The sequence below is a fragment of the Styela clava genome, chromosome 1 (assembly GCF_964204865.1).
Source record: "Styela clava chromosome 1, kaStyClav1.hap1.2, whole genome shotgun sequence".
In the NCBI taxonomy this organism is placed as follows: Eukaryota; Metazoa; Chordata; class Ascidiacea; order Stolidobranchia; family Styelidae; genus Styela; species Styela clava.
Window position 1 is genome coordinate 22,934,462 of NC_135250.1, and position 12,157 is coordinate 22,946,618.

The 12,157-nt window shown below is 37.8% G+C and overlaps 3 protein-coding genes across 5 annotated transcripts; 1 reads left to right on the top strand and 2 right to left on the bottom strand.

Moving 5' to 3' along the window:
• Positions 1-3: 3 nt before the first annotated feature.
• LOC120342874 (SET domain-containing protein 9-like) lies at positions 4-891 on the top strand. Its single transcript, XM_039411907.2, is given in 2 exon segments — positions 4-595; positions 598-891. Coding segments are annotated over 2 exon segments (741 nt in total). The 3' UTR covers positions 747-891.
• Positions 892-2,100: 1,209 nt separating this feature from the next.
• Positions 2,101-5,648, bottom strand: LOC120342797 (protoheme IX farnesyltransferase, mitochondrial-like). The gene is made up of 6 exons (XM_039411781.2): positions 5,157-5,648; positions 4,575-4,699; positions 3,664-3,799; positions 3,397-3,564; positions 2,441-2,714; positions 2,101-2,360 (listed from the first exon to the last, which is right to left on the bottom strand). The coding sequence occupies exons 1-6, from the start codon at positions 5,521-5,523 to the stop codon at positions 2,225-2,227; spliced, it is 1,206 nt and encodes a 401-aa protein (XP_039267715.2). The 5' UTR covers positions 5,524-5,648; the 3' UTR covers positions 2,101-2,224.
• Positions 5,611-9,816, bottom strand: LOC120342890 (large ribosomal subunit protein bL32m-like). 3 transcript variants are annotated; one of them, XM_078112111.1, is made up of 2 exons: positions 9,700-9,816; positions 5,611-7,298 (listed from the first exon to the last, which is right to left on the bottom strand). In XM_078112111.1, the coding sequence occupies exon 2, from the start codon at positions 7,207-7,209 to the stop codon at positions 6,652-6,654; it is 558 nt and encodes a 185-aa protein (XP_077968237.1). In that variant the 5' UTR covers positions 7,210-7,298; positions 9,700-9,816; the 3' UTR covers positions 5,611-6,651. The 3 variants fall into 3 exon arrangements, with proteins under 3 accessions (XP_077968237.1, XP_077968233.1, XP_039267865.2); XM_078112107.1 differs by lacking the exon at positions 9,700-9,816 and adding an exon at positions 9,345-9,601; XM_039411931.2 differs by lacking the exon at positions 9,700-9,816 and adding an exon at positions 8,010-8,143.
• Positions 9,817-12,157: the final 2,341 nt, after the last annotated feature.

Sequence of the window (12,157 nt, forward strand, 5' to 3'; positions counted from 1 at the left end):
GATATGAAAAGTATTATCAAAAAATGGAATTCATATAAGTATAGATTTGTACCTTGGATTAAATTGAAAAACAAATCACTGCCTTCAGCAAGAGTAACGAACACCTACTCCGATAAAATTATATCAGATGCTGAAGTTTTACAGCAAGTGACAAAAGCATTTAAAAATCTCGAGCGAAGTGAAGAGAAACTGGTTAGATCTCGTGGATTTTCCTTGGAAGTGCGAAAAAGTACACTCACTGGAGCTGGGAGAGGAGTATTTGTGAGACGTGGAGCTATTAAAAAAGGAACCGTGGTTTCTTTCTACCCAGGAACTATTTATCTTCCATATGAGTCGATATTTTTTCAGTCGATTGCCAACCCTTTCATTTTTAGGTGCTCTGATAGTATTTTGATTGACGGAAATAACAAAGGAATCTCTAAATTGATTTTCAAGTCTTGCGCAGGAAGAGACAGAGTTGGACCATATTTGACAGCTGATATAACCTGGCTTAATCCGTACAAAAGTTCATTTAATATTGGACAAATTGTGAATAACCAAACAAGTGCTAATCCAGCAAATGTTTGTTACCAAGAGTTTGATTTTCCTGATGACTTTCTTTAGAACTGAAAAAGTTCATTCCTAATGTGTTTTATCAAAGCCTTTGTGGGCGTCGTGAAATGAGAACAGTGGTCCTTGTTACTACTAGACATATTGAAAAAGGTGAAGAACTATTTTCATCTTACTACACTTTGATAAAGCAATGATTGCAACTCGAATGTTCGGTCGACGAGCATTGCCCATCGCCATGAGGAGAAGGGCAATATTCCAATCAATGACTAATTCATATTCTGTCTCAACAGAGCCGCCTTCGAATGATTCTAAAAAAAACAAAAAACGACCTGAAATAGGGGGTGTTTGTTGCATGACAGGATGTGCGAATTGTGTTTGGATAAAGTATGCAGAAGAGTTGTTGGAGTATTATGGAGGTGTTAACGCTGGCAGGCAAGAAGTATTGAAAGCTATCGATGATGAGGTTGACGATCAGAGTTTAAAAGCATATCTCAAGTTTGAGATTGCTTTGCTGCTGAAAAGCAAGACTTGAATATGCATTTTATGATGTTTATCTGTTGTTGTTAAGAATAAAAAATGTTTATCAACTGTTCCAGATAATGTGTTATTAGTGTTGGGTCTCCCAATGGGTCAATAGTAAGCAAATCTCCCATAAATTTTTCAATATAGTCAAGTCCTGTCAAATTTTAGTGTTAGAAACCCACATTGCTGATGTTTCCAGTGCAAGCATCCATACACACTTGAGTCATGTTGACAACGAGACATGAAACATTCCATTGTGAACTGAACCAATGTTAACTATTTCTTAGCATTCTCTCAGCTTATGTCTGTAACCATTTTCTAATACAGCACTAAACGACATGTTGAATCATCCTCATCCAAGAATTAGTAGAGTCCGTTGATTTTGCTCAAATGGCAGTACTTTAAAGTCACTTTAGCAACCCAACACTGCTATTAAAGTTGTGGTTAGGCAGGGAAGAAAATTTTAACTCTAATTGAGCGCATGGCTTCGGCGGCCTCTTGCAAGGCGTTGCAAATAGCAACTAGACTTCTTGCTGATTTACAAGATTAACAATTGTGTCATGAAACATTTAATACACAATTTGGGTAAAAATCTTTCAAATTATTATTAAACCTTGTTAGGGTTATCAGTTTGGTCCCTACATCTCTTGCCATAATGCATTGTTGGAGGCTTCTACCAAATCAATTAATACCGTTGAGTTTCTGGATGAGCCTAACCCCAGACCAGTGGACGAACCCTCATTTGAAACAAAATATGCTTCCTATACAGAGTACAATAACCTGATTTGACGCTCCAGAATTGCGTTCGCCCACTTTACTTGAATCATGTTGTGTAGAAGGACAGAAGCTTATGGGCAATGGGTATATTCACTTGGCTAACATAGACAGTTCCCGAACTCTTAATAGAACTGAAACTAGAAAAATCTGAAAATAATTATGGCCTAACCTGGTACACAACACTACCGAAGTACCCCTAATTCTGCATATATTCTAACCAGAACCCATGTTATAGTCAAACAAGTCAACTCAAAACACGGAAGCAAATATATTTGCTCAGGTGAGAATAAGACAAAGCACACATCGGAACTTAATTTAAAGAATGAAAACATTTGATGTCTGTAATGCAATTCTAAAATGAGCATCATTGATTTCAACTTAATTCTCCAACATTTTTCTTCTTTAATCTAGATATAACTTTTCTGTCAATTACGAGTCCCAGTGAGACGGCAAGTAAATAATACAAACTACATTTGTAGAGTTTTGAAGCACTGTTACTGTTCCCTTTCCTGTTGAACAAGATTTGAAAATACAATTGTAACTGAAATTGAGGGACACAAAAATTTTACAATTCTTTTTAAATGTTTACCTGTAAAATTGAATAGATTCCTTCATCAACCAGGCATTGAAAGGAGCTGCCATTGCAACAAATGCCCATGAAGTAACTCCGGTGAATGGTGCGGCAAGAGATAACCCACAAAGTGCAAGAGAGTGACCCAAAACTACTGCTTTAGTGGCTTCAGGGTGAGAAAGGGGTAACATATGATAGGATCCTCTGGCATAGTCTCCCTTTCTCCTCCAAGCCAATGCGAAGAAATGTGGAAATTGCCAACAGTACAGAATTCCAGCCAGAATAAAAGCACCTGTTAAAATAAAAATGCCAGTTTTTTATTTGTCAACCAATACATGTCCTCATTTCCATCGGAATAGTAATTATATCATATTCCAGAATTTTCTGCTCCAAATTCAAAAGTGCAATATAAATATTTTATTGTGGTCATACCAGGTGGAGGGATTCAGGGGGTTCGCACAAAACTGGGTACTCCCGTAGTGTGTGTACCAGGTCAGAGTTAGGCCATAATTTCATTCCAAAGGATTCAGTTCCTTTATACAACTTGTAAAGTAGGAGAACAAAATCAGTCAGCTCAATATTGGTACACACACTTCTGGAGCGCCCAAAATTGTTCTTGATCTGGCGATTAGTGTTATATTTAGCATTTTGAAAGTTATGTACTATGAGATTTATGAAAAGCATGTCATATAAAAGCAGCTCACATAGGGACATACATTAGTAAATATGACATATAGGTAGCTGTAGGGCTGTAAGTTCGGCCTGATTTTCCGAAAGGAGTAGTCTGTTGTTTGTGAGTTTAAAAGAGAACCATTCCCTAAAATTGAATCCCACCACTGGTTATATCATGACTCCAAACAAGGTTCTAGACAAGAAAACACTAAAATTTATTGGATACTATTTTGGGATAATGCACATTTTTCAAATGTAGCTTTTCTAAATAGTAACAAATTGAAAATTAAAATTCCTATTACCTGGATCTAAAGACCCTGTTGCAGCTGTCCATCCCATAATAGGAGGAATTGCACCAACAATAGATCCGGCCCAAGTATTCAACCAATGTCTTCTTTTTAATGGAGTGTATATTGCAGCATACAATATAATATTAGAAAGACCAAGCGCTGCTGTAAGACCATTGACACCTGAAAACAAACGGAATAGTCACTCATCAGTTATGTTAAATTGCATATTGCCGTATATAGCTAAACTATAGCCAAGCTAAAATGAATACTATGTCATACCATAATATAAGCAAGACACTCCAGCTATAGCAGATGAAATCCCAAATATAGTTGCATGGAGAGGAGATATAACATTGCGAACTAGAGGACGATTCTTTGTTCTGTCCATTTGTGCATCATATGGCACTTCTGCAATCTAGAAAAAATAATAATATAACTCGGAATACCGTTTGAAGCTGCACCAAATCAAAGTTATAAAACTTACATATAGAAGGGGTGAGCACAATTTTTGAGTACAAGAGCCGCATAATTTTTGAAATTTATATTATTAGAATATCGTTAACAGAAAAGAAATTTACACATGAAAACAATAAATAATATCGCACTGTAACTGAGCTTAATCGCAATCAAGTTGCATCATCGCCAACGCAGCAACAAACATTTAACCATTGTGATGTAAGATTTGTCGCTTGACTGATTTAAATTTAAAATTCCACACTGCAGCAATTTTCATATTAAAACAAAATTTGTCTCAATCATTGATGAAAACTTCTTCTAACGCTCTAATTTTAAAAAAAACACTACGGTTCTACGGTTTTCTCTTAGTTAAATTTGAATAATAATTATGTTAGCGAGAAGAGCCGCATAAAAACTCCCGCGAGGGGCATGCGAGCCGGGGTTCTTCCACAGTTGATATATAGATATTGTATTGATATTAATTACTACGCCATATTGTGTAGGATTTACTGCTAATAAGGAAATGCACAAGTAGTATCTGAGGAATGTGTTTTTAGATAAGTATGTCCTATGCAATTAATTCATCCTTAAGTGTGAAGTATGCAAACATGCCAAAATGACACTTTATTATGCAAGCCACAAAATGCATTATACTTTGGCAAACTTCAACAATTACAGATTATAAATATATAAAAAAATAACATAAAGAAGCAACAGAGGTGAATGAAACGTACTTGATTGAAGGTATTCGCTGCACATGAGCAAAGTAGCGTACCCATAGTGGCAAAGAAAAATAAATGATGATCAAAAGTGACGGGAGCAAGACAGTATCCTGCATCAGCAGTCATGACAACAAACACTAAAAACAGAGTCAGTGTGTTATTTTTATTAACAAAAAAGCAGGTAACCATTGCATAAGTATGTCCTCTTCAAATTCTGTACGTGGATGTTTGCACAGCGGTCGGAATTCTGTCGGTACCAAATTGCAGTCTTTCATTTCAAAGTCAAAATTTCAAATTAAAACTTAGCATCCATTTTAGTGCTTTAACAGTATAATGAAGCAAGATTGCAAACACCATGGTTTTTATTATCAAAATATGATTTTCCTGGAGCCGAACTCACAAATGATTTCAACTCCAAAACCCTCCTCAAATCTATATTCAAGCTATCTATCTGGAACATTAACTATTCTCTAAACAATATTAAAATTTTCCTATACCCTTTGATTAAATGATCATGAGAGTAAATGCATAGGCTACCCCAGGCAATTGCTGAACTGAATGTTCAAATTACTAAAGTATACGAAGAACACTTACATGTTAAATACCATTTTGAAAGAGACATATATATCTTGGGATACTGGTGCCATTTTGTGTCTATCTTTACCCAGGTTGAATCTTGTAACACAGAAATATGTTCATTCTTTAAAGGTTTCGAAATGACATCATTTACTGTTGGGAAGATAACAGTACTTGTGTCTATCTTTTTAACTCTATCAGATTTCAAGTTCTTTGTCTCAAATGTTTTATCATAGTGGAATCTAATGAGTGTTTTATTGAGAGTTGAGGTTTGAGATATTGAAGTACATTTTGAAGTTGGGTGTAAAATGCTGAGAGATGCAAACTGAAGTCTGCCGATATTACAACATCGTTTTCCAAGATGAGAAACACGAAAAATCATCATTTATGCCGCAGTGTTATCATATTAAACATAGTTCACATTGTTTGAATGGATGATTGAAGAAGTACTATAGAAGTAAATACTACTAACTCTATAGAAATGAAAAAGAAAAGTCAAAATAGGTTAGCACAAATTGTCCGAGGATCAGTTGACTAAAAAAAGAAAAAAGTGAGTGCTACCAAAGACCTCAAGTGAGTAATAGCGTGAGGGTTAGGGTGTCTTGATGGAGAAATTAACCCTCTGCCCCAAGTAACCCTCGCGCTATAGCACAGCTTGAGGCAGATCTCACGGCACTCACATCATAGTATGGAAGAACATACATTATAGTAGCACTGAAAAATGAATTTGGTTTCATAAAATTATTTATTACTTGTGTGAGGAAATCAAATATTCCTAGTCAGGGATGCCCAGAACAGTTTGAATATCGTACAACGTTTGACATAAATTCGTGTTTATAAGGATTAATTCAATGAACGATCTCATATGAATTTTCAAAACCTGCCTTCATGAATATATATATATCCATTTATAATGCATTCCCCCAATAAATATCCTATTTGAATTTCAAGTATTCTATAAACAGATAAAAGATATGATTGTCCACTGAAAATTCTTAAACAACCTAGATAAACAAATCCAAGTACAATAAAAAACCTATACTATTGTAAGTTTTCTCATGGGAACATCGCTAAAGAAATTTGATGAATATATATTGGACAAGGTCATGCCAGTACAACAAAAGAACATATAAATAGCAAATGCCTAACGCTATCAAGGCTTACAGGTACTAAATATTCGTCCTAAATTTATACAGTACAACTGTTATTTTAGTTCATATTCAAGATGATGGCACTTTGAGGTTATTGGACACGTTTAGTGGCCATAACGATCGTTTCAAAATTTTGTTGTTATTGTTATTTTCTTTCGTCATTATCTATAAAAAAAAATTTTCTCTTCGAATACTGGACCAATTGCTTTGAAATTTTCAGTGGTTAAAGATAAAAATTTTCTCCAGAAAGCTATTGCTTTTTTTTTTCGCTATGAAGTCATCAAAATTATTGCCATTGGGTGGCGCTACGTGTCCATATATTTGAGCATAGCTCTCTTGTTTTTTCATTCAATAGTACATTATCACTTTCCCCACAAACCCTGACTGAACCAACCCATTGGCCTATTACGATCAATAGTCAAAACTTGTTTGTTTTCTTCAAAATTAAATCGCCCTTTTTCATCTTTATATTGAACGACAGTTTCTTCGCTCAAGTCCAATCCACTCTCGTTGAGTTTTTTTCGAACAAGATGAGTTTCATATCGAGTCTGGTCATAGCAAGATTCACACAAATGATATTTCTTATGATACCCTCCGCAACTGTCACATGATATAATCATATGACGAGATCTAATGTATTTACTCCATCTTCTAAGATCTCGCTTTTCTTTTTTGCGTCTTTCATAACTAGGCTTATGTTTAGGGCATCCACCCAAACCACCTGCTAATAAAATACCATCCCAGGATAAAGGATCTTCCATTTCTTGAGTGTTATTATCAAACATAAATCCTTCAGGTGAAGCTAAGACAGTTCTAGGGTAATTGCTACTTGCAAGTCCAGTTGCTTTGATAATAATATCCTCCACAGCTACTCTTGCACATTTTTGTAGTGCTGAAATGAGTTGGAGCAAAGATGTCATCACAGTGCTTTATTTCTGTATTCCAAATGCAGTGAAGGATCCCAAAATTCCGAAATACTTATTGTTTGAAAATGTCAGCCAATATACACCTTAAAAAAAAATTGAAAACAGATGCATTTCAGAAATAGGTAGAAAACAATCTTTATGAGTTCGCACAATCAAATACCAACATTCAAATTTATTCAGATAAGTTGTCATTTTCATTCCAGGAGAAGGGAAAGGCAGTTTGCTCATATGGATAAGATTTACATATTTATCCCCGGTGAGAGGAAAGTCAATAAGACGACTTAACCATAGGCCTATGGCGAACCACAGCATCTCGTCCGGTTACCATTCCATGTCAGGTATGGAATTAGATAGTTATTTGTTTTGGGAAGCATGGAGTTGATGATGGAGGAACCGTAACCGACCAGCGGTTATGTGAACCACTCTATTTCGGCGAGGAGTCCAGCAATCCTCTCGCACATAATCATCCCCACATGGGATTCGAACCTGCGAACCCACACAGAGTAATTAGATGTGCGAGCGTATTCCTAATGCTTAGCACGATGAGCCACACCGGCTGTATGGCGACCCACAGCGAATTTAAGCTTGGACTGCTCGACTGAGTGTACAAAAAGTTCTGATTGTGATATTTGATAATTGACAATGCACGTTTACATTTTTGTGTGGATGTTATGGCCGATTTTATAGCAATCGATAGTTTTTCTTTTATTTTCATGCATGAAACATCAGCATAAGTTTGCACATTTTCATTGAGAAATATTTTTTTTGGTCGTTTCCGTCTGTATGGTACCTACCGTACATGTTGTCTCACTCATCACATGCACGGCCGCTATTCAGTTCACTATTTTGTTTGCAAGTAGATTGCACCCCACGCGAGGAGTGCAGTACCGGTACCGGTATTCCTAACGCAGTACTGCAGTAACGCTTAGCCCGTTGAGCCACACCGCCGCGCCATTCATAACTAACGCAGTACCGGTACCGATAACGCTCAGCGCCACACCGCCCATCCATTCACGATATAGATAGGGTAATATCACTTTCCATTTCAGGTTCACAAAAAGTGTCCTAAAAAAGCTACGTTTTATTTCGATGATCTGCATAACCTTGATAACGTGGTTCGCCCTACATTCTGATATTTGAACAATATGTTGATCCTTCTATATGATTTCCGGAAGTTGGAGTGTTCCCAAAGATGAAAAATTAAAAAAAAACACTAAAAGGCTGAACACTAAAAGGAAGAAGTGGATGAAATTTCTTCCGACGTGTAGTGAGGTGGTTGAAATAAAACACTAAAAAGCTGAACACTAAAAAGAAGAAGTGGATGACATTTCTTCCGACGAATAATGAGGTGGTTGGAAACATTAAAAAGCTGAAACCTAAAAAGAAGGAGTGGATGAAATTTCTTCCGACGAATAATGAGGTGGTTGAAAACACTAAAAAGCCGAACACTAAATAGAATAAGTGGATGAAATTTCTTCTGACGAATAATGAGGTGGTTGGAAACATTAAAAAGCTGAACACTAAAAAGAAGAAGTGGATGAAATTTCTTCTGACGAATAATGAGGTGGTTGAAAACACTAAAAAACCGAACACTAAAAAGAAGAAGTGGATGAAATTTCTTCTGGCGAATAATGTGGTGGTTACAACCCTAAAATGCTGAACACTAAAAAGAAGAAGTGGGTGAAATTTCTTCCGACGGGTGGTTGAAGTCACTGAAAAGCTGAACACTAAAAGGAAGAAGTGGATGAAAGTTTTTCCGACCAATACTGAGGTGGTTGAAAAGGCTGAACACCAAAAAGAAGTTCTAAGTGGATGAAATTCCTTCCGACGGGTGGTTGAAAACACTAAAAAGCTGAACACTAAAAAAAATAAGTGGAACAAATTTCTTCCGACGAGTGGTTGAAAACACTAAAAAGTAGAAGAGGATGAAATTTCTTCCGACGTGTGGTTGAAAACACTAAAAAGCTGAACACTAAAAGGAAGAAGCTGTACACCCTTCGTATACCCTTTATCAGTTGTATACCCAACTTATGGTCCGGTATACACTATACCGTATACCCGGTTGAAGCGCACTGGCGTAACATATGAAAGTGTCTAACAGACAAACAAATACCTATCAACATACTTACCGATCGAGATCGATAAGTAATGACGTTCCGTGATCGGTACAAGGAGAATGAATTGTCTTGTGCAGACAGAACCAAGCCGATAAGATGAGTCGCGCTGTTTTATCTCAACTTCGTACCTTTAGCTAGCGTTATGTAACTCCTCATTTTGAGAGATGTTTTGTGAGAGAGAGTTTACTTGTTTTGTCCACCAGAAAACATATACACAACAAAAACATAATTAATAAAAAGCGAAACAATTCTTGGTATAGACTGGGTGGCAACAGTAAAAACACTCTTCTATTTTCAAGCGTTGATCGTGTTACAGCAGTGGCTAACCGCAGAGCTGACTTAGCGCCGCGCGATCCATTTTTTTTACCTGGTCCGGAATCCCAACTTGAACGGACTTGGCTGTACTTTGACAATAGCACCAGGCCTACTCACGCTACAAGTAAAAAAATTACATTCTCAATCTTAAGTATATTTAAAATGAGTAAACTCGCGATGTTTTAATCATTTTTGGGTTTTCTCCGACTGCGGCCCGCGAGACATCCTCAAAAGATTTTGCGGCCCGCCAACCCCGCAACCTTGAACCACCCTGCTGTAGAATATGTTTTTCTCCATAACTACTTAGATCGAATAAATTACGGTTTTCCCGATTCACTATTTCTTATAAAAAATATACATTTTTATCCCGTATAAAACGCAATCCATACTGTCACGGACGGTAGTGTCCGTGTTTTTGTTGTATATATATTTATCAGTGGCGGCGCGTCAATAGGGCCAACCGGGGCAATGCCCCGGTGGTTTTTTCGGTATAATAAAAAAATATTCGAAAAATACCTCAATATCGGTTGCACAGACTGTCTACACTAGCCATATTCTCCCGACATGGTTCATTTTTCGCTCGCAAAGCATTCGCCGAACGTCGACGGGGCGACGCCGATTTTGCCCCGGTTGCTCATTGTATATCGTATTCTCTCTTTTATCTTCCACTCGCCGCGTTTGTCTCGTTTGTTTTCTGTTTCTTTTACTAAATCATCGGGGCCGATCGAGGCTAGCCCCGAAATTATGACGACACAATGCCGACGTTTCTTACAACAACGTGTTGACATATTCACGCATTCCTTCTCGTTCGTTGGTTGCTTGAAGAGTTGATAGTTTCCTCGGCTTCGTTTTTGTCACTTGTTTCGCTATTTGAATCAGTTAGAGACCTTTAGTCCATTTGCTTTCGATTTTCCACATTCCTTTTGAGCTCCTCACTTCTTTCCGGCTTCGCATTTCTTAGCCTTAGACCTCATAATGAATAAGGTTGATGCACTACTTCGCACTCCGTTTTCGCAGCTGCCGCTGGAACAAAAATTAGAGGTACAACGTCTTGGGCCTTATCAACCAAAAAATTGTTCACTGGAACAATCCCATGACGGAGGAAAGCGTCGGCGTACATTCTGCGCAGAAACTTGGTATAAAAAACACGAATGGTTGTGTTACAGCGAGGACCAAAATGCACTTTTTTGTTTTAATTGCCCACTTTTTGCTACCGCCCGTGACTCACGTTGGTGTAAATTTAGTTTTAGAGATCTTAAACATCTTTCCGAGCGTGCCAGGGATCATCAATCTTCTATGGAGCATCTGGACAATGCAGTAAAATACCGAACATTCGGAAATGTTAATATTGCAGCACAGTTGGATGAAGGACGCCGCAACTGTTTCGAAAGGGACATCTAAGGATATCCAAAATGATTTGCTCGACTCAATGTATAAAATTTATTTACAACATTTGGCTCTGGAAATTGAGAATTGCCAGTTCCTTTCGATTCAGTCTGACGAGACAACTGACATCACGTGCGTTTCCCAACTGGCTGTGATTTTTCGGTTTGTGAAAGATGGTAAACCTACCGAGAGATTTCACAGCTTTGTACCAATCGTTGATCGCACGGCTTGCGGGATATCGGCTGTACTGAAAGAAGGGTTACAGCCTTACAACGCGAAGTCAAAATTGATAGCTCAAACTTATGACGGCGCGGCAGTCATGAGTGTGTCGAAACATGGTGTTCAAGTTTATATAAAAGAAGATTTTCCTCATGCGCATTTTTTACATTGTTATGCACACCAATTTAACCTCGTTATTAAAAATATGTGTCTTGATACCCCTCTCGTCCGTATATTTTTTGCAAATGTTTCGGGGTTTTCTTCATTTTTTTCCGTTTCGCCGAAGCGCTCTGACCTCCTTCGCCAGATATGTAGCCGCCGTCTCCCAGCTTGTGCACCAACACATTGTAACTTCCAATCACGCGTGGTGCAGGGCGTGTCCGAAATTAGGTCTGAGCTCATTGAGTGTTTCAATGGCATTCAGAGCTCTCCGGTTTGGGACGAACGCTCTGTGAGGGAGGCGGCAGGTCTAAAGCGTCTGCTAGAAGATGGTGAGTTTTCATTTTTTCTCGCTTTTTTCTCCACAATATTCTATCACGTGGATGTATTATACGGCGCATTGCAGTCAAGGCTAATGGATGGAGCGTCTGTGCATTCGTGTATTTCAGACTTCTGCGATGCTGTATCTCGTATCCGGGAAACAATAAAATACGACGACACATGGAGTGCTTCTTTACGCCGCGGGCAAACAACGCAGCGTTTGATTTTGTCTGCAAAGGAATGCTGTGACATTCTGGTGAATCCAATAGGCGATCGTCTGCGCACTGAACACCTTGCCGCGTTCTCTTTGATGAACCCCAAAAATTTTTCAAAATTTGCACGTCAATTTCCCATCCATTTGTTGGCTACTGTCTCCAAATTTTACCCCATGATAAACGTGGGTAAATTGGAAAATGAATTGCGAT

Coding starts and splice junctions, on each gene's coding strand:
- LOC120342797 (XM_039411781.2), bottom strand. CDS start 5,523: ATGATGATTTTTCGTGTTTCTCATCTTGGAAAACGATGTTGTAATATC. Junction 3,565..3,663: donor AGTGTCTTGCTTATATTATG/GTATGACATAGT, acceptor GTTTGTTTTCAG/GTGTCAATGGTCTTACAGCA. Junction 2,361..2,440: donor GAATCTATTCAATTTTACAG/GTAAACATTTAA, acceptor CTTGTTCAACAG/GAAAGGGAACAGTAACAGTG.
- LOC120342890 (XM_078112111.1), bottom strand. CDS start 7,209: ATGACATCTTTGCTCCAACTCATTTCAGCACTACAAAAATGTGCAAGA.